This window comes from Taudactylus pleione, unplaced genomic scaffold (genome assembly GCF_031769625.1).
Source record: "Taudactylus pleione unplaced genomic scaffold, aTauple2 ptg000671l, whole genome shotgun sequence".
NCBI classification, from domain to species: Eukaryota; Metazoa; Chordata; class Amphibia; order Anura; family Myobatrachidae; genus Taudactylus; species Taudactylus pleione.
The window spans coordinates 1,571,441-1,594,936 of record NW_028285073.1 but is presented as its reverse complement, the minus strand read 5'-3'; the positions used below and the strand labels follow the sequence as shown (position 1 = coordinate 1,594,936).

Here is a 23,496-nt window from a genome sequence, read left to right as displayed (position 1 = left end):
GGAAAACGATGGAGATGGTGCGATGAAAGCAGAAAGATGAAACACTAAGGAAATTGAAATGGGTGGGAAGAAACTTGGCAGGACTAGAAAAAGTATTAATAGCAAAGAGAAAAATCTGCCAGTATAAGAAGAGGATGAGAAACTTGGTGGTCATATAACAATACCAGGTTGTCGGAAAGTATGCCCGTTATAAGAGGGTCCTGCTGTCACACAGCTTGTTCTCACTGGGAAGCATCCAAAACTCCAGTATGTTCCGATTAACAGGTCAGGACCTTCTGATAGTCAGCGTAGGGTCATTCTGTCATCAGGGCACAATTACAACCAGTGGCTTCTTGTGTGTATTGTTGAATGATACATAGGCAGTGCCTTTTACAGGTTGTTATTATAATTTATCTTTTTTGATCATATTAGTTACTTAAATGCTCAATCCATTAAAATGGTAAGAGCACTTTTTTTTTTGACTGGGACACAAAGCTTTGTGATCTATTTTATGATTTGCTATAGTGGCTTATGCAGAGTTGTAATTGCTCCCCATTTGCATACTCAGAACTGCATATATTCTCTCAAGGGCAGAGTTGCTTGCGTCTTTGTGATCAGACCACCCCTATCCGTATGCTTGGTTTGACAGCCCTCTTCATGATTAGCGCGCATTTGCAACAGCCCTATCCTTGGTGCAATAGATACATCTGAAATAGGCATATTTACACTTCTGGACAACTCTGCAATGACATGAACTCACTGAAAAATGTCTGCATAAGAATGACCCATTACAGCCCACTTACACCCCTTCAGTTTCAAGTGGAGATGCGACTGAAATGCGCACAAGTCTGCATTGTCCGTATTTGCGCATGATTGGCTCCAGAGCATGCGCTCTGCATCGGCACCGGAGTGCTTCATTTTAAGGACTTTGGTATTGTCTAGTTTTTAATTAAACATAAAAATTAGAGCGAGGATAGTTCACAATGCAGCATGGCATACCGAGTGGAGACCCTAACATTTGCATACAGGCCAGAGATGGATATGTTTTGTCAACAGTTATGGTGTTGACAATAACAATGTCGACAGTAAACTGTCGAGCCATGAATGCAAACACGAGAGTAATGTTATTTAATGCATTTTTATTGTGCATTTTCCTGGAGATTTGCTCATGCGCAGTAGAGAAGTCTCTAGGAACATAGCGACGGCACCATGTTCCCAGAGATCTACACATGCACAGTAGAGAAGTCTCTAGGAACATAGCGATGGCACCATGTTCCCAGAGACCTACACATGCACAGTAGAGAAGTCTCTAGGAACATAGCGACGGCACCATGTTCCCAGAGACCTACACATGCACAGTAGAGAAGTCTCTAGGAACATAGCGAAGGCACCGTGTTCCCAGAGACCAACACATGCACAGTAGAGAAGTCTCTAGGAACATAGCGACGGAACCATGTTCCCAGAGACCTACACATGCACAGTAGAGAAGTCTCTAGGAACATAGCGACGGCACCATGTTCCCAGAGACCTACACATGCACAGTAGGGAAGTCTCTAGGAACATAGCGACGGCACCATGCTCCCAGGCTCCTACACATGCACAGTAGAGATTGGCACACAGCCAGAGTCTAGTGCGCTGCCAGAGGGGGCCCACACGGAGGTTGCACAAGGACCCCCTCCTCTCTTAAACTACCCCTTCCCTTTGGTATATTGAGCATAGAGGAAAAAATCCCATTTAGCCAGCAATAGTGGTTTATTTTAATACACATGCATCTATGATATAGAAGGGGGTTTGTGAGTTTCTGGTTGTGGTGTGGGACCAACCAATATTTTGCAATGGGCATCAGTAATTTCTAGTTGTCCATTGGCAAAATGTATAGCATTAGTACATAGGCAAGTGATATGTGAAGACAGGAAAACATAAGACTCAGAAAAGACAAACCTTCTTGCTGAATGCATGAGCAGCACAATAATGTAGTGTGACGGGCTGCTCACTAGAATTCATATGTCTGTGGTCCGTGATGCAGGTTGTAGAACTGTTTCTGAGCTAACTTGTCCTTATGTGTCAAAAATCATAAGCAAAAAGTAGCCATGGAACCTTATGTGCATGTCAGCAAGATTTGAATGAATTAATGGAATGTGTTAACAAAGCATAACCAGCAAAGGAAACACATGGTTTCCCCCAGGGGCCCCTATTTTAATTTCTGTATTTGTGGATAGGTTGAACACCTTCATCATACACATAACAGTAGTCTGCAACATTTTATTAATTCCCATCTCAATTTTGTAAATCCAGCCAGGACCTGCTCTATCTTTGCATGGAATAGCTATTGAGCTACTGTATGTTAGTTTTTGTGTTTGAAAATGTTTTGGTTAAATTCAGACAGGAGTTTAACATTGGAGGGATGAAGAATTGACGCACAGTGACACAAAGCCATCAAGGAATGTATTATAGTTGACAAAGGCTAATTTCTGTGTAAATGGTCCTACTGGGACGCTCTATCAAACAAGTGTACACCCTATTTTTTGAGATTTGTGGGAAAGTGCACGTGACAGGATTGCAAATGGCCTTTATCATAGTACTTTAACACTGGTAAAGACATGTACACAGGCCTGGGGTATGCAACCCATTGGTCTCAGTGACCCTATACTTGTCCCAAGGGCATTTTAAGAGAGGAGGGGGCCCATGTGCAGCTTCCATGTGGGCCCCCTCCTCTCCAGTGCAGTAGAATCTGGCTTTGTGCTAGTCTACTGCGCATGTGTAGGTCTCTAAGAACATGGTGCTATGTCCCTGGAGACATTTCTAATGAGTATGCGTAAGTCACCAGGAAAATTGCCACGCACTATTCTCCCGGAGATTTCAGTCCGCAGAACCAGCTGATGTTGGACTCCGGAGAGGTAAGTATACTAATTATATGGGTGCAGGGTATGAGGTGTGCACTGCACACCCTTAACCAATTACAGATACACCAGTGACTTGTCCCTGAGGATTGTTGGGGGTGAAGTAGCATTTTTTTTACTACCCCTGCTTTATTTACACAAGGCACTGCTGTGTGGTCTTCTGAACTCCCCCTGAACTACAAGTGCAAACAAAATTGTACTTTTCATACACTGTCACTAATGTTTCCTAATGCCAGTGGGTTACCATCCGACGGGTGTGCTGTCTTTATTTCATCTGTGCTATGTATACATTTTAATCTTTACTTTACACTTTGTGTCTGTGAGCGTGTAAATCAGGGATGGGGAACCTCAGGCCTGGGGGCCAAATAAGGCCCGCGGAATCATTTGGACTGGCCCTCTGAGTTTTTTACTGCTCGCCTCATCTAGCACTCTGCAGCCAGAATCTATGCAGCAGTGCCACTCTGCTGCCCTTACAGCTCCCCGGAGCATCCTCAGGTTGCTTCGGGCATTGCTGCAATCATCGGTGATTGTAGCCCCGCCCCGTGTGACATCACGCTGATGGGGTGTGGCCTGCACAAGGCCCGCAAATAATGTTATATATATCAAAATGGCCCTCGGCAGAAAAAAGGTTCCCCACCCCTGGTGTAAATCATACTTGCCTACTCTTCCGGAACCTGCAGGATGCTACCAAATTTTCAGGTAACCCCCCAGCAACCAGGAAAGGGTAGGCGCTTCTCCCACATCCCGCCCACTTCCGAGTGAACTGGGCAGAATGCAGAGAATTTCAAGGGGAACACCGATCTATGAGTAGGGGGTGGAGCCTAATGAAGCGATTTTATGAGAATTGCATCATTTGGCTCCGCTCCTATTTAAATATGTGGGATTTGTGGCCTTTTACATTGAGGGGGTGGGGCTTAATGATGCTGATAGTCTGGTCCCGTACCCATCACTGCCCAGAAGCCCGCAGAGGAAGATCAGAAAATAGGCCGGTACAGTATGGTGCAAATGTGTGTTTCCCTTAAAAGTGCTCCTGGACAGTGCTAGAGCCATCACACTGAAAGTACAGTGGGCCTCATTCAGAGTCGGTCGAATCGGCCGCACGGTCGTACACCACCGATGTTCGCTATACTGCGAATGCGTAAAGTTCGCAATGCACGTGCGCAAACTAGCCGCTACGATCAGAAATTTCTCTCTCCTTGAAAACAGCCAGGTCGGTAGTTTGAGTGACAGAATGAGGCGTTTGTGGGTGGTAACAGGGGAAGGTGCTTGAAAACGGAGGAGTGGAGATCCGAACGCAGGCGTGCCTAATTATGCGAATGGCGTTTTATGGGAGTGCATACGGATTATGGGAGTGCATAATTAACAAAGTGGCGTCATGGCACATGTGACATGGGAGGTTTTTACACTGACATGATCGTAGAGCTTAAGAGAGGGTATGGTCAACCTTAAGCTCTACGACCAGTTCCGATGGGTCCCGATGGTCTCGATTAATCCTTATATGCCCGGAGATGACGTGCAATGCGTACGAGAAGGGGGCGTATTTTTTTGAATTCCGGTCGCTTCCTCTCCTTGGTCGGCCAGCTACCGATCCAAACTTAGAGACGCAACTTGCGAGGGAATCATTTGAATATCCGGCCCCTTTTCCCATACGACCGTGCGGCCGCATCGACCGACTCTGAATGAGGTCCAGTAACCCTGTTGTCCGATCTCCAACATCTCTGAGGTTATAAAGAAATCAAATGGCTTTGTGGTGCTTTCATGTCACCTGCTAAGTATATAAACCTTCTTAAATCTCATAAAACTATCTTAAATCCCTGAATTATTCACCATTTTATTAATTTAGGACTGATTCAAAGTTTTGCAGATGTATCTTGTGTGCATGCTCCAGAGCTGAGTGTACACAAGTATGGGCAAAGTTGAGTCATACGCAACAAAGTTGCATCTCCACCTGTGTGTGAAGGGTGGAACTGCGGTCTAGACAGAGTTGTGTGTACTTGTGTTTATGCCTGTTTATGAAAAAAATCTTGTGCACCAAAGTGCAAGTGCACACTGATAATGATGACGGGCAGCAAACCAAGCCTACATATGGTCTGGCTGAAGAGATTCGTACAACTCTGCATATGGGCGAATATCCACAATTTAGTACCATGCATGAAATTATGGCTGACTTGCACATTCAGCTCTGCTTTGGTCCCTTAGCATTTTAAATTTCCTTGTGGTCTTCCACACAGAGGGCCTGATTCAGAGCCGCTCGTAAGCGGCCGCTCGTTTGCTCAGAGCGATGTTCGCACAACTGCGCATGCGTATGGGTCGTAATGCGCATGCGCCAACCAGTCAGTGCAGTCGGAAATAGAGAGCTCGCAAAATAGCGAGTGCCTGCTAATTTGAGTGACAGGATGAGGCGTTTGTGGGTGGTAACAGGGGAAGGTGCTTGAAAACGGGGAGTGGTGATACGAACGCAGGTGTGCCAAACGGTAAAAACGGGCGTTTTAAGGGTGTGCATAATTAACAAAGCAGCGTCATCGGCCACGTCACTTGGTTGTCTCTTAGCCTGAACTGTTCGCATGATCGCGGTAGGAAATTCCAACCACAAGCACTGCGAGCAGTTCAGACGCCTTTCGATGTACTCGATTAATCTAATAAATAGCGGAGATGACGTAGGATGCGAGCGGCCAGGGGGCATCTTTACAAAATAGCGAGCGCGTGTTTCGTTCGCTCGCTCAGACATAGAGGCGTCAACAGACCGCAAAGAGCGAGCGCTCAATTTAAATATCCGGCCCCTTTTTCTGAACGAGCGAGCGCAAATAGCGTCCGGCTCTGAATCAGGCCCAGAGTGACAGCCATTGCTCACCACAGCATTGGCAGCCTGGTGCTGGTCTATAACAACCTAGCACTATACTCACAGAAGCTCAGGATGCTGCACTGCCCCTCCTTCCATATAACTTCATAAGTAGAAGGGCGTGTTTAAGGGCTCAGCTCCTGAGGGGGCACTTAGATTGCCACTGCCAGGACCACCCAACTCCTTCCATCACAAGGATTTCTTCCTACTATGGGCCTGATTCTGAGGTGCATACAATTTCTAATGAATACATCAAGCTATTAGTAGCAAATGACTAATGCATCGCAGTCTGCATACCCATACTAAAGGGCTTACGAGCGCTTTTAAGCCGGATGCATTTCAGGGCCTGATTCATTATGGATCGCAACTGTGATTGCAATAGCGATTATGCACGCAGTCTCACTGCGATAGTATGCTAATCCATTGCGATCGCTATGCAGTCACAGCACAACATAAGGACACCCACTTTACCTTACACACATCCGTAATTCTTAGCAAGACTGCTAAGCCATGCTAAACCATCGGTAACATTGAGTACCATCGCAGCCTCACACACACTTGCACAAGCTCTGACCTTACTCAGGAATTGCTAACTTCATCGCACGCTATGAGCACTCAAGCTTCGTATGGCATCGCAGTGGATAATTTATACATGTAATGCGTTGAAATGCCCTGGCATGCCTGCGTTTTGCCGACTACCCCCCATCAAAATCCACAAATGGAACTTCCTGTCAATCACTCGGCGATGGGTCTGCATAGTCACTGCAATCGGTGTCCAGATCGCAGTGGCTGGTTTGCACAGGCGCACTGCGATGCATACACATGCGCAGAACAAAACAATCACCCGATTGCGTGAGTAATCGCAGTTGCAATCGGCAATGAATCAGGCCCTCAATCAGTTCTCACTAAGGGGCACATTAATCATTGTATATTTGAGATTTAATTCCTGAGGGGTTAACCACAAATATTAAGTTTTCCCTGGATGTATGAAGGAGGGACCACATGGACCCCCTCCTCTCTTAAACTACCCCTTCACCTGCTGTGATCCCTCCATTACCGCTGGCAGATGCAACATTCTGGATAGTGGCTCTCCACAGCTAACGCCATCTTAATATGGCGTTAGCTGCTGTAGCCTATGCATAATTAGCCGGCGGAGGGTTCCTCCGGAATATTCCCCGGCAATGGTGGCCGTACATGTGCAGTCAGTGCGACTACGCATGCGCAGCAGCCCAGGCAGCTCTCTGGGCACATCGCAAGTACGGGATCCTTTCAGAGCCCGTGTCCCTGCATGTTCCGGGTGATACATCTGGGCGCTATGATAGCATATTGCAATGCGATCATGGGCATTAATGTCATGTCCATATTGCATCGCAATTGCGGTCATTAATAAATGGGGGCCCAAGGGCTGAATGGGCATTACAGAGTTGCAACATGGCGACAGGTAGGGCCAGATTAAGAGAGGGTAACAGAGGCGGTCACCTCTGGGCCCCCATACACTGGGGGGCTCCCACACAGTCTGACCCTGCAACTGCCAAGAACAGGCACCTGTTCCCAGATCACCTCCCGAGTCCCCTCATCAGTGTCACATGACACATCACATCTGTGATGTTGGTGAGGGGACTCGGGACCCACACTGTGGTGTATGCACTGTGTATGCAGAACACGGAGCTGGAAGCATTCAAATGGAGCCAGTCATGCCACGGGAGGTGAATACCCAGGGGAACTGTGTGGATTATGGAGGAGACAATATAGTGCAAGCTAAGGGGTATAGTGGCAGCGTGGTGTGAATTTATTTCTGCAGCCTCTAAAGGTTTCTATGGGGAATGCTATGCTGTCAAATTTACCAGTTTCAGGAATGTGGTGCATTCCGGAGATTGGCCCCTTCAGCTAACGCCATCTGAAGATGGCGTTAGCCTGTTATAGCCTATTGCTACACTTTACATAATTAGCCAGGAGAGGATTCCTCCTGAACCCTCCCCAGCAATGGCGGCAATACATGTGCAGGAATGGACTCCTTTTGGAGCCCCTGTCCCTGCGGGTGCCGAACGATACATTTCGGCACTAAGTTTGCATCTTGCAATGCGATCATGGGCGGTAATATCATGCCCAGATCATCAATAAATGGGCCCCATAATATACTATCCTTAGCTAAATATATCACAAGAAATACAAAAAGACGATTTATTATGCAGCAGACGTTTTCTGGAACAGTTGAGATATTTAGCCAAAGTACCACTTGAAACGAAATGTACAGTAAGAGAAGTTTGGGTCCAAAAGAGGCACAATGGTGATGCAATAACTTTGTTACTGTTCATGGTCATCATGTCATCATTATAAAATTAATAAAACTTTGTTAAATTTTAGACAAAACTATTTTTTTTTTAACCAAGATTATGGGGACTATTTATGAAAATAAATATCCCCAAATTGCAAGCATCCCCACACATAATGTATCTAGGGGGTGTCTACAGCAGAAATTGGTCCCGTTTTCAATTGCAAAAACAGCCCTAATGTGATTTACCAAGCATTGAAATGCAAATCATGCTGGATCTTGGCCACGGTGGCTAATTCCATCTTCAGATGGCATTAGCCGATTAAAGCCTATGGGTACCTCTAAGCATGTGCATTAGGCTGGCCAGATCCAGAACCAGAAGCAAAGTGATATCTCTTCAACTGGGATGGGCTCTTATTTGAGCCCATGTTCCAGCAAAAGATTATTGCTAAATTCTATTGAAATTATTAATTATTGGTTTTGCGAATTTGGGGTCTGATTCAGGGGCCCATTTATCAAAGTTAATTTGAGGTAAATTCCATGAAAACGCCTGTTTTCGGGGGTTTACCTCAAATATTAAGTATCCCCCGGATGTATGAAAGAGGGACCGCAGCAGGTATCTCTGATACCTGCTGCGATCCCTCCATTGCCGCCCACAGCAGCCTCCCCCATAGGTTTCTATGGGGGATGCGGTGCTGCCAAATGTACCAATATCGGGAATGCAAAGCATTCCCAATATTGGCCCCAGCAGCTAACGCTATCTGAAGATAGCGTTAGCCGCTGTAGTCTATGGGGACTTACCGCATTTCAGCCGGCGGAGGGATCTCCCAGATCCCTCTTCCGGCAATGGGCGCCGCTCATGTGCAGTCCACAGGACTGCGCATGTGCAGCAGTCCCGCATGCACTCCGGCCACATCGCAGGGACGGACTCCTTTCGGAACCCGTCTCCCTGCATGTGCCGGATAGTACATTCAGCCGGTATGATCGCATTTTGCAATGCGATCATGGGCGGTACTGGATGCCCTGATCACATTGCAAAATGCGATCATTAATAAATGGGCCCCTCAGTGATGTATACCATTCCGATATTTAAGCAGTGATAATCGGCAATCTGGGCATGCGTCTGAGTCACACGGTGCATTCATCAAAGTCCATTACCGTAGCTGCTCACAGTGACAATTTTCATGCAGGGTGATGGACATTCAAGCACCGTTTGGAGGAGGTAACGGAGTGGTGACCAAAACGCAGGTGAGTTACGACCGTTTTTGGGGCAGAACGCAGCCTGCATCTGCGTTGCAGTGTGCAGAAAACATGGCTTAGGTATCTCAGTACACGCGGCCATTACGCACAACCTTAGGGCTACTTAGGAGCCCATTTATCAAACTGCATTTGAGGTAAATTCCTCAAATACTAAGTATCCCCCGAATGTATGAAGGAGGGACCGCAGCAGGTATCTCCGATACCTGCTGCGATCCCTCCATTGCCGCCCACAGCCGCCTCCCCCATAGGTTTCTATGGGGGATGCGGTGCTGCCAAATGTATCAATATCCAAATGTATCAATATCGGGAATGCAAAGCATTCAGAGCAAAGCAGCTAACGCTAGCTCCGAATGCATTAGCGGAAGTCTCTGAATCAGGCCCTACGTCATTATTGTTATATCCCAAGCGCAATAAAAATGTGGGATATGATAAATATGGCCCTATGATTCCTATCGGGGGCTCTGTGTTGTGCATAGTTAATAGTATGTCTTCCTTCTAAAGCTTATGCTTAAATCTGTAAAAGACTGCATGATATGCTAGAGATGTATAAATCTGTAAATAATAATTATAATAATAATAATTTTTATTATTATGGTATTCATGCTGTTACATGCTTTGGTCTAACATACTGGCCTTGTACTTCGTTCAATAATCACAATGATGATACATTTATGCATAGTGCATCCTCGGAAACAAGAGGATAGATAGATTGTATCTGAATCAGAATTTACTTGAAGATTTAAGGTTACAGTGTATCAGAGTGAGAGACATACATAATATACAGAATATTAGTAGAGTGAGGAGAGACAATTAATAGAGAGGGAAGTGAGAGACAGGAGAGAGTGTGGTATTAGGGAGGAAAAGAGGAGGAGATAGGCGAGGAGGGGAGTAGAGAAGTAATAAAACCAGCAGGATGATAGGTACAGAAAGAGAAGTAAGAAAGAGGACGATAAGCCAGAGAGAAGTAGCATAGCTAGAAGTGCATAACGAGAGTGACAGATCACAGAGAGGGGCAAGAGATATCGAATAGGCTCTGTGACACATACAGTAGGGGTAATAGGTAGATCCATCTATGAGGAAGAAAAATAGGAAATAGATCCAGGGGTCAAACTCAAGTGCAGGAAAGAAGAGGGGCAATAAATCTATGCTGCAGGGAAGGAGAGGGGGATAGACCCAAACAGCAGGAAGGAATAGGGGCAATAGATTCAAGCTGCAGGGAAGGACAGGGGCAATAAATCCAAGCTGAAGGGAAGGAGAGGGGCAAAAGATCTAAGCAGCAGGCAAGACGAGGGCAACAGATCCAAGCAGCAGGAAAGTAGAGGGGCAATATATAAAAGCAGCAGAGGAAGGTGAGGGGCAATAAATCCAAGCTGCAGGGAAGCAGAAGGGCAATAGATCCAAGCTGCAAAGAAGCAGAGGGGCAATAGACAGAAGGAGCTGTGTGACCGTTTAGCTGATCTTACAAGTGTCGCGCTAGGATGCAGCTCTCAGCAAAGCTGCTGATGCTGTTGGCTGCCCTGTGCGCCCCAGCCACTGCCGAGGTCCTGTTCCGCTGCCCACAGTGCACCCCGGAGCGCTTGGCTGCCTGCCCGGCCTCTTCTTCCCGACCGCCGTGTGTGGAGCTGGTCCGGGCACCTGGCTGCGGCTGCTGTTCGGTGTGTGCCCGGCTCGAAGGAGAGTCCTGCGGGGTGTACACTGCGCGCTGTGGCGGGGGACTCCGCTGTTACCCAAACCCCAGTTCCGAGCTCCCCCTGCAGGCTCTGGTGCAGGGACAGGGGACTTGTGCCAAGAGGAGTAACCCGGAGTACGGGATAAGCCAGGAGCGCTTGACAGGTGAGCGAGGACCCATGTGAGAGGGACCCTGGGTGAGGGGGGTTCCTGGTACCTAATGGTTATGTCCGCAGGGAGCGGCTCCTTTTCTGTGCAGGGGAAAGGGAATGATGTGCGTGTGTCATATTAACAGGTTATTCAATAATGGTCTATTCTCTAAGCAATATCCAATTATTACACACTAGCTGCAGGCTAACATCAATATAACAGCAGTATTTGGGGACATGGTCCAAACTCTCCCCGGTCAGGTGCTGCAATGTGTATAGAATGGGTCACAAGGACAAAGCACAGTTCAAAGGTCCAGGGACTGGAGAGATACTGGTTTATCTAACTAATTTAATGTATAATGAAAGACAGGGCACACTGCTGGCAGGGGCTGGCTGGGGGATTTGTTTTGCTCTGTTTTACCAAGTTATACCTCAGTATGTTTCAGTACTTTATTAGCTACTTTGATTTACAGTATGTTTAAAGGTTATTGTAAGAACAGCCTAGAGAGGAAGGGTTTAAACATATTTGTGTAATGCATACACTCCAAGCTCCAGAAAAGTAATTGCAGGCAGTGTATGGCCATAATATAACTAGGTAGTGTAAGATGCTGCAATGAGTCTAGCCGTCCTTTGTGCCTGCCTTTGGTCTGTCTGCATTACTTTGTTGTGTCTAGGTAGCAGCTCTCATGCTCTGCAAGATGTGATGCCAAGTGCTCACTGCTCAGATAAGAGTTTATACAGTAGAGTAAGCCCACATATATACAATATATGGCAGTAAACATATAAGTTGATTTGATGGTAAAAAACATTCTGTTAGTGTCCTTGGATTAATTCCATTGCTGACATCACAATTCATATTAAACCTTAACAATTGCCCCCAATATTATGATTAAATGTAGCATCTTAACACTCATCAACCTCTGTAAGTTAACATATCAGATATATTAATAACTAAAACAACACATCCATTTCCATTAAAAAAATAAAAAAACATATATATATATGTACACGCATATATAGATAGATAAAGATTTTGGAATAGAGTAGGATAGAACAAGTAGCTGTGTACCTGGCAAACCATATAACAATGCAGAGGTGCAAATACATACATTATTTTTGCATGTGGGGTAAATACTGGCTGCTTTTGCATGTAGCCCACAAATGCTGGACACCCTTATATGTAGATTTTAGTTTGGACACAAACCTCCCAATTCTAAATCTCTCTGAGCATTTTAAATCTGCCCCACCTGCAGTGCAGCATGGTTTTACCAAGGTGCACAGTTACTTGCTTATTTTTACTCTATTCCCAAATCTGAATAAGGCCCTTAGTTCAGCATGCTGTGCATTCTACTCTGCATCAGTCCCTATGTTAAACAAGTATTTTGTTTTTTAGCAGGTATATGCTTTTCAAAAAAATTGAGGATGCAAATTATATTTATCATTTAAAAAAATATTGGATTTTTTTTCTGACAATAATGATTGAAAATTTGAAATGTCAATATTAGTTGTTTATTTTATTAAAAAGTCTTCATTTAGGATACAGAAACTGCCTTTCTTCTATTACAGTCCTTAAACACCCGTTTTTGGGGGTTAACCACAGATATTTTGTATCCCCCAAATGTATGACACAGAGACCATAGCAGATATCTCTGATACCTGCTGCGAATCCTCCATTCCCGCCGGAAGCCACAACCCCATAGGCAGCCCCATAGGTTTCTATTGGGGCTGCGATGCTGCCATATTGACCACCTTCTGAAGATGGTGGTAGCCTGCTGTAGCCTATGGGCTACACATTGCAAAAACTACCGGGAGAAGGTTCCATGGGCAGCGCATGCATGGTCAGTAGACCGCACATGCGCTGGAGTCCTGGCACAGGAGTGAAGAGACTGCTGACGTGGTTACTACTTCACTCCCGGCACATCGCAGTGCATGTGCAATTTCATACATCTGGGTGGTATAATCAAATTGTGCAAATATCGCACCCAGGTCGCATTGCAAATGCGATCATTAATAAATGTGCCCATTCTCATGTATCATCCAACATTACTACTAATAATATGTGCAATAATTGTAGTAATAATTATTACATTCATTTTGAGCAACCACACAACCATTTGAAATTCCTGAAAGAGTACCTGGCTGTAATTATGGCAGACATGATACTGCAGATTGCAGGGGATGGTCTGTGAAATATACTTTGCTAGTAGTTTGGATAATTGGTTGTCTGGTGCCCAGGCAGGAACTTTATGGAGAGGTTTGGCTGAACTATTACTGTATAATTTAGCACTTATTACTTTTCTGTACAGAGAGGTGACACGAGTAGAATTAGATTTTGAAATGTCTCGAATGGCTATTACTGCTAATCTTTGACTGGGTGGCATGTATCAGTAATGATTAATGTAAGTTTAGTTATTGAGATACTGAATTGGATGTTAGAAAAAATTATGCAATTATTATGTAACTTGAAAATCTGAAGTCATTCTTTTTTTTATAAATATAATCACTTTTAAAAGCAAAAAAAAGGGAAATCAGAAATTTTCAAACTTATGAAATGGAAATAAATGGTATAATCATTTGTATGTATTTCTACTGATGCTTGGTTTACTGTAAACGTCTACACTCCATGAACTTCAATGATGAAAAATTAAATCCTGCAACCTTCATTTTGTTAGGTCATAACTCCATCCAGCCAATGATTGCATACGTTTTGTCTGGAATTCTTATCTGACTGGCTCAGCTCAACTGGACTGTGGCTCCACCCACCCTGAGGCAAAATAACTAATGAAAAATTGTCACTGCCCACCCACCCCTCTACATATTAGGTGTCAGAAACAACCCATGTGTGGCCACCATTAGGCTTACAGTTATCGGTTTGGTAGGGAGTGGGATAGTACACTATGGAGGATATATGGGTTGAGTGCAATTAAATTAATAGTAGTGCAGGGAGGAAGTGTGAAGGATGCACTAGGAACTTGAAGTATGGTGCTATTCTAAGATTTATAGACTGACATTAATAGACTAATGTAACTCATTGAACTCACTTTAGTGAGACTGCTACACTATGGACCTCATTCAGTGCCGCTCACAAAATGCAAGCGCTTGCTCTGAATGAGGGCTGCTGCTTTTCTTTTGCTGTGGGTTACCACCCATAGCTTTAGCAAGTGACTAGGTGATGGTCGCGATGGTCGAGATCATCGTGACCATCGGGGCTTGCAACGAGACCTTTGCGGTAGGGTCTCGTCTACTGCAAGCCCCAGGTTGCTTCCTGCTCTAACAGAGCAGGAAGCACCCTACTGACATCACTGGTGATGTCAGTAGGGCCGACTACAAACGGTTTGTCCGGCCAACCCCCACCCCGCCTACAAAACGGGGCGAGCTGTTGATCAACATCGACAGTCGCCCCTTTTGTAATGAGCCCCGGAGTGAGTGCATTTGTCACTCGCTCCAGGGCTTGAGCGCTGCACGTGCGAATGCCCTCACCATCGACCCACTTGCGAGTGTATAGCGCTTGCGAGCGGGTCTGAATGAAGTCCTATGACATCTGAATGAGTTACAGTCATAGATGCCAGTTTTGTGGGAGTTTAAGCATGTCCATTCATTTCATTTAACAGTCATATCATGAGAGGAAACTGTGAACACCCCTATCATTTAAAAAGTAGATACTGATGGCTACACTTCAGTAACGACAGCCCAGCAGCCAGTCTAACAATGTTATGGGTTGTTGCTACGGTCTTAGATATTTGTCCAAACTCACCATTCTCCATTCACCTGCAGCCCCATAGTGTTAAACAGAGCCGTAACTAGACTTTTTGGTGCCCTGTGCCAGAAAGAGCATTGGCACCCCCCCATTTTTCAAAAGGGGACAAAACGCACCCGAAAAAGTGGTATGGTCTTATGAGGAAGGGCCAGGGAAAAGATGGTGAGGCCAGGAGATGCTGGGGATAAAATAAGAGGAAGCTCCAAGTGAGAATGATTATAAACAGAAAATTGATAGGCTCGAACAATGCCCCCCTGCCCTGCGGTGCCCTGTGCGGTGGCACAGGTGGCACTACCCTAGTTAAGGCCCTGGTGTTAATACTAATGCTGGTTGATATACTGGTGGTGGTTGGTGGCATTGGTCTTGGGTATTCAGAGTAACTTAGCCTTCTGACACTCACAGTTAGCAGAGGCCCAGGTCTTCTCACCATTGCAAGTCTTCATGCTGGACAGTGAGGTCTCACTATTAGTAGTTTGTTTACATTTCTGCCAGCCCTCGTGTCCTTGTATATCCTAAACGTATTACTAGATTACATTGCTTGTTTGGTACAAGATTTAAACAATGTTTTTGTTCTGGTAACACTATCCTAAGAAGCTTATGCTGAGATTACAGCTAACACACAGATATGTTGGATATTTTCCAACATTACCCCTACACAGTTCTCCCCAGCCCCGGGCATAGTCCATGCTCTTGAATAATAGATGTAGAGGAGCTAGGTATTTAGTATTTTTATGTCATTGATGGTTTTATGCTAGATTAAGTTGCAATTTTTTCTCCTTAATAAGGTACCCCATATTTTCATTTTATAGCACATTATTAATAATAAAGTGATAATTACAAAAAATATTGTTAGTGACTTTATTTTCCAAATATTATCTGCCTTCTTGTAGAGAAAAAAGCATAAACTATCTACTTGTGATCTGAGGATTTCAACAGATCAGGCATTACCATTAGGTAAACTTTGTTTGAGGTGAAAGGTGAAGGGGGCACCTAAAACACTGAATTAATAACATAATGTGACTTATTCAGTGTTTTTAATGTCCATGCAGTGCCCACACAGAGTGCTGGCCACCAACATGTAGGAGAATAGCTGGCAGTTTCTTAACTGTGAAGTCACCAATTGGTGACAAAATAGTAATAAAATTATACTGAGTAAAAGACAGACAGAGAGGTCAGAGGGCCCTGCTCCAAGCTTACAATCTACTGTATAGAGCAGGGGTTCTCAAGCTATTTTGCTCTGGGACACCGTCTGACAAGAAAAATTATTACAGGACCCCAGCAAGTTACTGCAGAGTTTGGCACACATGCGTGGTTAGCAGAACGCACATTCAGGCGCGCCGACTGCCACGCCGGGACCAGGTGAAGGGGGCATGGCCTAATCATGGGAGGCATTGCCACGTCCATTTAGGGAAAATAAAATTTTTTTGCAGCACCGCTTTGAGCTGGGGATGGAGGTTGCTGTGAGCCCCTAAGCCCTGCGAATAGCCAGTGGGGGGCGCTATCTCCCCTCAGGTATAGGAGACTGCTGAGGCTGCTGCTTAGCAGCCGCAAGCAGTCTCCCAGTGCAGCCCAGCACACAGCAGCGTGTGCTGGGCTGCTGTGATGTAAGAGGTAGGGGGAGGGGCTCCCCTCCAGCAAGCCCGGGTCCGTGTTATTAGTACCCGCTCCCCCCCCTCTGCACCCCTGCATACATGCACAGTAGCACTGTGGAGACACAAAACAGAAGAGAATGGATCACTATTGTGATCACTTCATTTCTTACACAGAGGGTAACAGGGGGAGGCAGTGCATGACAGGGGGGAGGCAGTGGGTGACATGGGGGAGTCAGTGGATGACAGGGGGGAGGCAGTGGGTGACAGGGGGAAGCAGTGGGAGACAGGGGAAGCAGGGGCGTTTCTAGAAAGAAGGGCGCCCGTGTGCAGTCCCTGACACAGGCCCCCTCCTCTCCGCTCGGCGGCCGGCAGTGCACTAAGCTGTGCGTGGCCAGCGCCGGAGTTATAGACTCTGGGCACTAGAGTGTGCCTAGAGTCTATAATGTATGCGCAGGTCACAGGGAAAATGGCTGCGGCGGCCATTTTCCCTGTACTGCGCATGCGCAAGTGACAGGAGAATGGCTGCCGCAGCCATTTTCCAGTCGTTTTACAGCGCCGGACCCTCGCGCCGACGTGGGATGCCGGAGAGTTAAGTAATATTATGGGTGCAGGGTGTGCGGTGTGGGGCCCCCCTGGACCCAGGAGCCTGTGTTCCCCGCACACCCTGCACCCGTTATAGATGTGCCCCTGAGGTGAGGGGAAGGCAGTGGTGACAGAGGGAGGCAGAGGAAGGCAGAGAGTGACAGGGGGAGGCAGTGGGTGTCAGAGGGAGGCAGAGGGTGGCAAGTAAAGGCAGTTGGTGGCAGGGGAAGACAGTGGGTGGCAGAGGAAAGGAGTGGGATGCAGTGGGTGACAGGGGGAGGCAGTGGGTGACTGAGGGAGGCAGAGGGTGAAACATACTTGCCTACCCTCCCGATTTGGCCGGGAGCCTCCTGAAAATCGGGTGCCACTCCCGGCCCCCTGGAAAGGCAGACAAGCCTTTCGGCCCTCGGCGACTCGTTTGTGATGCGATTCGCGCTGAATCACGTCATCGTGGCCCGCCCCCTGCTTCACAATAACATTAATCTCGGCATTGTGAAGAGGGGGCGGAACCATGATGCTGCAATTTCACTGTCACACCCCACCCCAAGTGACTCATCATTTGCTGGGCCACGCCCTCTTATTGCCCCTCGTGTGGAATCCCGACAGGTCCCTCCCGGAAGTAGGTAGCTAAATGTCGGCAACCTTGGGGTGAAAGTGGGATGTAGTAAGTGACAAAGGGAGGCAGAGGGTCACAGGGGAAGGCAGAGGGTGTGAGGTAAAGACAGAGGACCTGATTCAGAGCAGCTCGCTAGATGCGATCGCTCGCATCTAGCGTATGCAAATTTGTCAAAGTGACGCAATGAGAAGCGCTCGCTTGCCAAGGCATAAGCACACCCGCTTTGGCAGTGTGAGCGATTGCTCTGTGTATGCAGATACCCACTAGCGTATGCAGAGATGCCCACTAGCACACGTCATCTCCAGAAAGTGTATTAAAACATTGGTACATCGAGCACCATCGATGCGATCGCAGCACTTGTGGTTGCCTTACCCTACCGCAAGCACTGCAAGGACTTCAGTGTAAAAACCAGGCATGTGACGTGTACTGTGACGCTGCCTGTTAATTATGCACGCCATAAAAACGGCGTGGAAACACCCAGGCACGCCTACATTCGCACCTCCAATCCCCCGTTATTAGTGTCCTGCCCCTGTTACCACCCACAAATGGCCTCTCCTGTCACTCATTTCACTGGGCTGTCTTTGCTGGGCGAGCGAGCTGGCTGCGATTGCACAGAGTAGTTCGCACATGCGCAGAACGAAGCATGCGCGTACGCATACCATCGGGCCGCTTGCGAGCGACTCTGAATCAGGTCCAGAGAGTGGCAGGGGAAGGCATAGAGTGACAGAGAGAGGCAGAGGAAAAGGGTGACTAGGGAGAGGCAGTGGGTGATTAGGGAGAGGCAGTCTGTGTTTAATTAATGTGTTCCCCTCCACATCCTACACTGTGTGTGCTCCCCTGTTCCCCCTCCACATCCTACACTGTATGTGCTCTTAGTCACATCCCACTCTATACTAAATGCCTCTCACCTCATATTCTCCTGCTTTCTCCTCCACATTGATCATCATACCACATTTGTGCCTCTCTCTTGGTGGCCATGGTACCCCCCTACTCCTTTTCCAGTCGACAGGGACAGGCTGAGCACTGGTGTGGGGGTGGGGCTCCCTGATGACTCTTCGGGTCTCTCAGTCAGTGATCTGAGGAGTCTGAAGTAACAGACAGTTGCTGATTTCAAACTTCTCGGATCCGAGGAGTTATCAGCCTGACACCATGCGAGTCGTGACCTGCTTGTATGGTTGCAATCCACTTTGGGATCACGACCCACAGTTTGAAAACCGCTGGTATACAGAAAAGTACTTCATGTGTGAAGATGATGAGTGCTACATATCACAGTTCTTGGTGGGTTCTATGATCCAGTAACACAGCAATGTTGACCTGAGGTTAGAGAGTTGTGTGAGTATAGCAAAACAACCTGTGTATACTGCTGTTATGTGTTGGCTGTGTAGATGGCAAGTAAGTGCGTACAATAGATATAGAAGTTATGTGGAATGTTCAGGAATCTGATAGGCTTGCATAAAGAGATACGTTTTCAAGGAACTCTTGAAAGTTTGAAGGCTAGAACAAAGTCTTTTTGAGTGAGGGAGGGCATTCCACTGAGTGAGTGCAGCCTGAAAAAGTCCTATAACCGTGAATGTGAACAGGTAATGTGTGGGTCAGAGACGCAAATCGTCTGCAGAGCAGAGGAGTCCAACTGGGAGATATATTGAGAAATGCAGAGAGATGACCCACCCCCCACTTCCCACCTGCGAGGGGAAAACAGAGACAAAATCGAGTGATTTCCAACCTTCTATTGACTACTTACTACAAATGATTAGTTTGACCATTTTTTTTTCCAGCTGTGAGAGCAGTTAAATGAATAACAATATTTTTGAACCATCTCATTATTAATTGGTGATTATGAAAATGAATTAAAATGGAATAGTGCAATACAATTAGGTAATGATGATGTGTTAATGTGATCAGACAAGTCAGTCAGTGTATTTCTAGGAATGTTTTAGGGGAAGGGGGCCTGGACTGCACACCCTAGCTCTTTATAATGGGATGTGCTACCTAGCTGAGACTTAATACTAAAATATAGAAAGAAAGAGACCAGATGCACCATACAGCCATTAATAATTTACATAATATGCAAGGTTTTTGGCAGAAATTTGGCCAAAATTATGAGCTTACCCACCAGCGTCAAGGTAACCTCATCGGGTAAGTCCCTAACACTATGGGGGTTCATGTCTGGGGCGTGGGGCACACCCAAACCACCCCAGCCAAACCACACAAAATAAAATAAAGAATAGCAGTAAAGTGTTAGGTAAGTGAAAGTGGCTGCTTAGTGTTGAAAGTGTTAGAAAAATGAAAAATAAATGTGGGACCCAGCGGGTCTGCATTGTTAAGAAGCCGTCTGCTAAAGAACAGCAGCCACTAGCGCAGTGCGCTCGGTTCACAGCAATAACTCACGCTTCAGAGAGTAGATGGTGATATATTAATATTCCGCAATGCAGGAGAGTCTTGAGTTTTAAAGGCACAGTCAAAGCACGATGCTGTATCGGCAGGTGGCAATAGGGCAATGGCAAAAGGCAGTGATTAAATTAACCCCAGCACCTTAACATGTTTTGTTTTAACCTATTGCTGTGAACCAAGCACGCTGCACTAGTGGCTGCTGTTCCCACTAGAGCTGCTTGGTAGACAAAGATCTATCCTGGGTTACATTAACCTGTGCACCTCTTTCTATATACAGCACCGGGTCCCAATGAAATAGTGCATATTGTATCTTAAAGTACAGAATGTGTGATGCAATATCTGAGCCAGCACAACATCCTGTGAGTTTCGTCTGTGCTTATCTGTTGATGTGGAAATAGTGTATTAACTTACCTGATCAGCTGTCCGGATGTGTAGCTCTGTAAACAGTCAGCAGGATCGGAGAGCCGGAGTTACATGTGCGCACCACGTGATCCGGAAGTGCCTGACGCGCGTTTCGCCCAGAGCGGCTTGCTCACTGGGCCTGATTCAGACCCCGTCGCAAACGCTGAGTGCTCGCAACCGGGTTGATGGTGGCCCAGAGCTCATACGCACAATGGAGCCAGCTCCGTAATGCGCATGTGTGAGACCCGGATAGCGACGGGCACTCCGTTGCTCCGGGTCTTGCACCAAAGGGGGCGTGCTATCAATGTTGAGTGACAGCATGCCCCCTTTGGTGGGCGGGCCAGGGGGTTGGCTGCCCAGATGGAGGCGTTCCCATGAGAACACCTACCGTCTGGGGGCGGCCCCGCTGACATCACAAGTGATGTCAGTGGGAGAGCTTTCGGCTCTGTTTGAGCCGAAAGCTCTCTGGGGCTTGCGGCCATGAGACCCTACCACAAGGGTCTTGTCGCAAGCCCGATGGTCGCGATGGTCTTGACCATCGCAACCATCATCATGGCCGCTCGCTGTAGCTGTGGGTGGTCACCCACAGCTATGCGAGCGGCCAGGAGGCAGTTCTAAAAAAAAAACCTGGCCCTGATTCAGAGCGAGCGCTCTGTCAGAGCGTCCGGCTCTGAATCAGGGCCACAGTTCCAACTGACTGTTTACAGAGCTACACGTCTGGACAGCTGATCAGGTAAGTGGCGGACACCCCCAGCACTGCCTAGCGCATCAGGACAGACGGCCACTGGTCCTGACAGCATCGTATACATACACACATTGCTGGACTACTGCTATTTTAGCAGTGTTGATCATTCACATGAGGGAGAAGTACAACATTATATATTATGATTTCTATGCCTAATACCATGTGATGTTTTAGACAGCAACATAAATTATGGTGTTTTTCTATCAGTAGTGTCATATGCATTTCAGATGACTCACTGGTAGTTACCATCCGGATGTATATAGCTCAGAGTGCATGCAGGCATTGGGGAATTAATTACCCATATAGAATAATCCATTCATTTATTTCTATGACTATATGCCTAGACTGTTAACCATCGGCAATATACTTAATTGTGGCTGTTTACAATATATATATATTTGTCACTAATAATATTATCTCGCCTGGCTTTCAACATTTTCATTGGAGGGATGCCTTTTCCTTGATATGTGTTATATGAATGATAATATATTGATTTGTGGCTGTTAATATATGATTAAACTATCACATTTAGCCTAATCAATTCACATTTTTTTACAATTATAATGGGAGAGATGCATCCCCCGTGATTTATATGTTAAATATTTGTTTGTTGATTTTGTTCGTTCATTCATAATTGCTCCTTTTTTGCCTTTTTTAAGTAAATAAAATAAAAGCTAAATTTGAATAGGCTGGTTGGCCTACTCTTTGTACCTATAGTGGGCCCCCAAAAAGTGTATTTTCTTTTGTTTTTTCTTGTTGGTTTATACATCTCATGTATCCAGGGACCCCGAGAGGGAGAGGGAGTGGGTACGGTTTACCCGAGCCTGGGCTTGTTGGAAAGGTCCGGCGACAGCTTGGATTAGCTGCTGAGGGGGACTTTTCGGGGATATCCACATTTTCCCCTTCGCAATGCAGCTTGGCCCTTTCCCCATCACGAAGGAGCCAGGTATGATCATGTGACATGTGAGCGACAGATGCAACGGGGACCACAGAGAGAGGTATGTACCAGGGCCGCCACTCCTACGGGTACCCAGCTATGCCACATGGAGCCCCCAGCTGCGCTCGTGGCACATTGCATTGTATGCTTTTCAATTTTTTGGGGAAGGGGTGTGGCTATGACTCCTGGTACCCTGGCCTGTCCTTGCTTTCAACGACCCTGCACAGCTCCTTAACCATTGTGAGTACACCCCCCGTACCCCAAAAATGGGTGTTTTCAGAGGATATCCTGCAAATATTCTTCGATAAATATGCCCATAAAACACTACAGCCAAAAACAAATAATAACAATTTTGGTCCCCAATTTGTTGTAGCCAAAGTTCATTAAACATAGACAGATCTCCACAAAAATGACTGCACAACAAAGTCAGGTTTTTAGAAGTCATTTTTTTCTTCCAAAGCATGAATAATGCACCCCTGGGCATGGAGGTACTTTATTGTATTCAGTGAAAAGTACTCTACAAAACATTTACTATTTTAAAATAATGTTTCAGTAATGCATCCCCTCCCTCACTGCTACTCTCCTTCGCCTGTGTTTTGACGCATTACCCTCTCTCACCTCTGTAATAACACATTTCCCTCCCTTGCCCATGTTGTAATACATTCAACATTCCCCTCCCTCATCTGTGTATAAATACAATCCCTAACATCTGCAGTAACACATTACTCTCACTCACACCTGTAGCAACTTATTCCCCTCCCTCACCTCTGGAGTAACACATTACCCCCACTCACCCCTGTAGTAACACATTCACCTCCCTCACCCCGTATTAACACGGGTGTGGTATAAGAGATAGTCAGTAATTAGATAGACAATGTCTAGGTAGACACCAGTTGTTAAACAGAGAATAGGTCAACAGGGACAAAAGGTTGACAGGTACAAAAGTTTGACACACTAAAGGTCGACATGTAAGAAGCTCAACAGGTACAAATGGTCGATACAAAAATGGTCGACCCATGATTTTTTTGGTTTTCTAGCCCTAATCTTCACCCTAACCATAACCCTCCCCTTGGTGCCTAACCCTAACCCTCCCTCCTGGCTCCTAACCCTAACCGTCGGGGTAGGTGTCTGACCCTAACCGTCCCTTCTAGAGCCTAATCCTAACCCTCCCAGTGGTGCCTAACACTCCCTCCTGGTGCCTAACCCTAACCATAGGGGTAGGTGCCTGACCCTAACCATCCCTTCTAGTGCCTAACCCAACTCTAAAAAAGTGTCTAACCGTAACCATAAAAATCAAAATAAATCACGTGTCGACCATTTTTGTGTCGAACTTTTGACACTGTCGACCATTTGTACCAGTCAACATTCTTATATGTTGACATTTAGTTGTCGACCTTTTGTCTCTGT

At 46.3% G+C, this 23,496-nt stretch overlaps 1 protein-coding gene across 1 annotated transcript in view; it reads left to right on the top strand.

Moving 5' to 3' along the window:
* Positions 1-10,197: 10,197 nt before the first annotated feature.
* IGFBP2 (insulin like growth factor binding protein 2) overlaps positions 10,198-23,496 on the top strand; it is a 120,663-nt gene continuing 107,364 nt past the window's right edge. Inside the window, exon 1 of the mRNA XM_088455786.1 lies at positions 10,198-11,083. Coding sequence (XP_088311912.1) covers positions 10,729-11,083 — 355 coding nt within the window. The 5' untranslated portion in view covers positions 10,198-10,728. The remainder of the gene's footprint in view (positions 11,084-23,496) is intronic.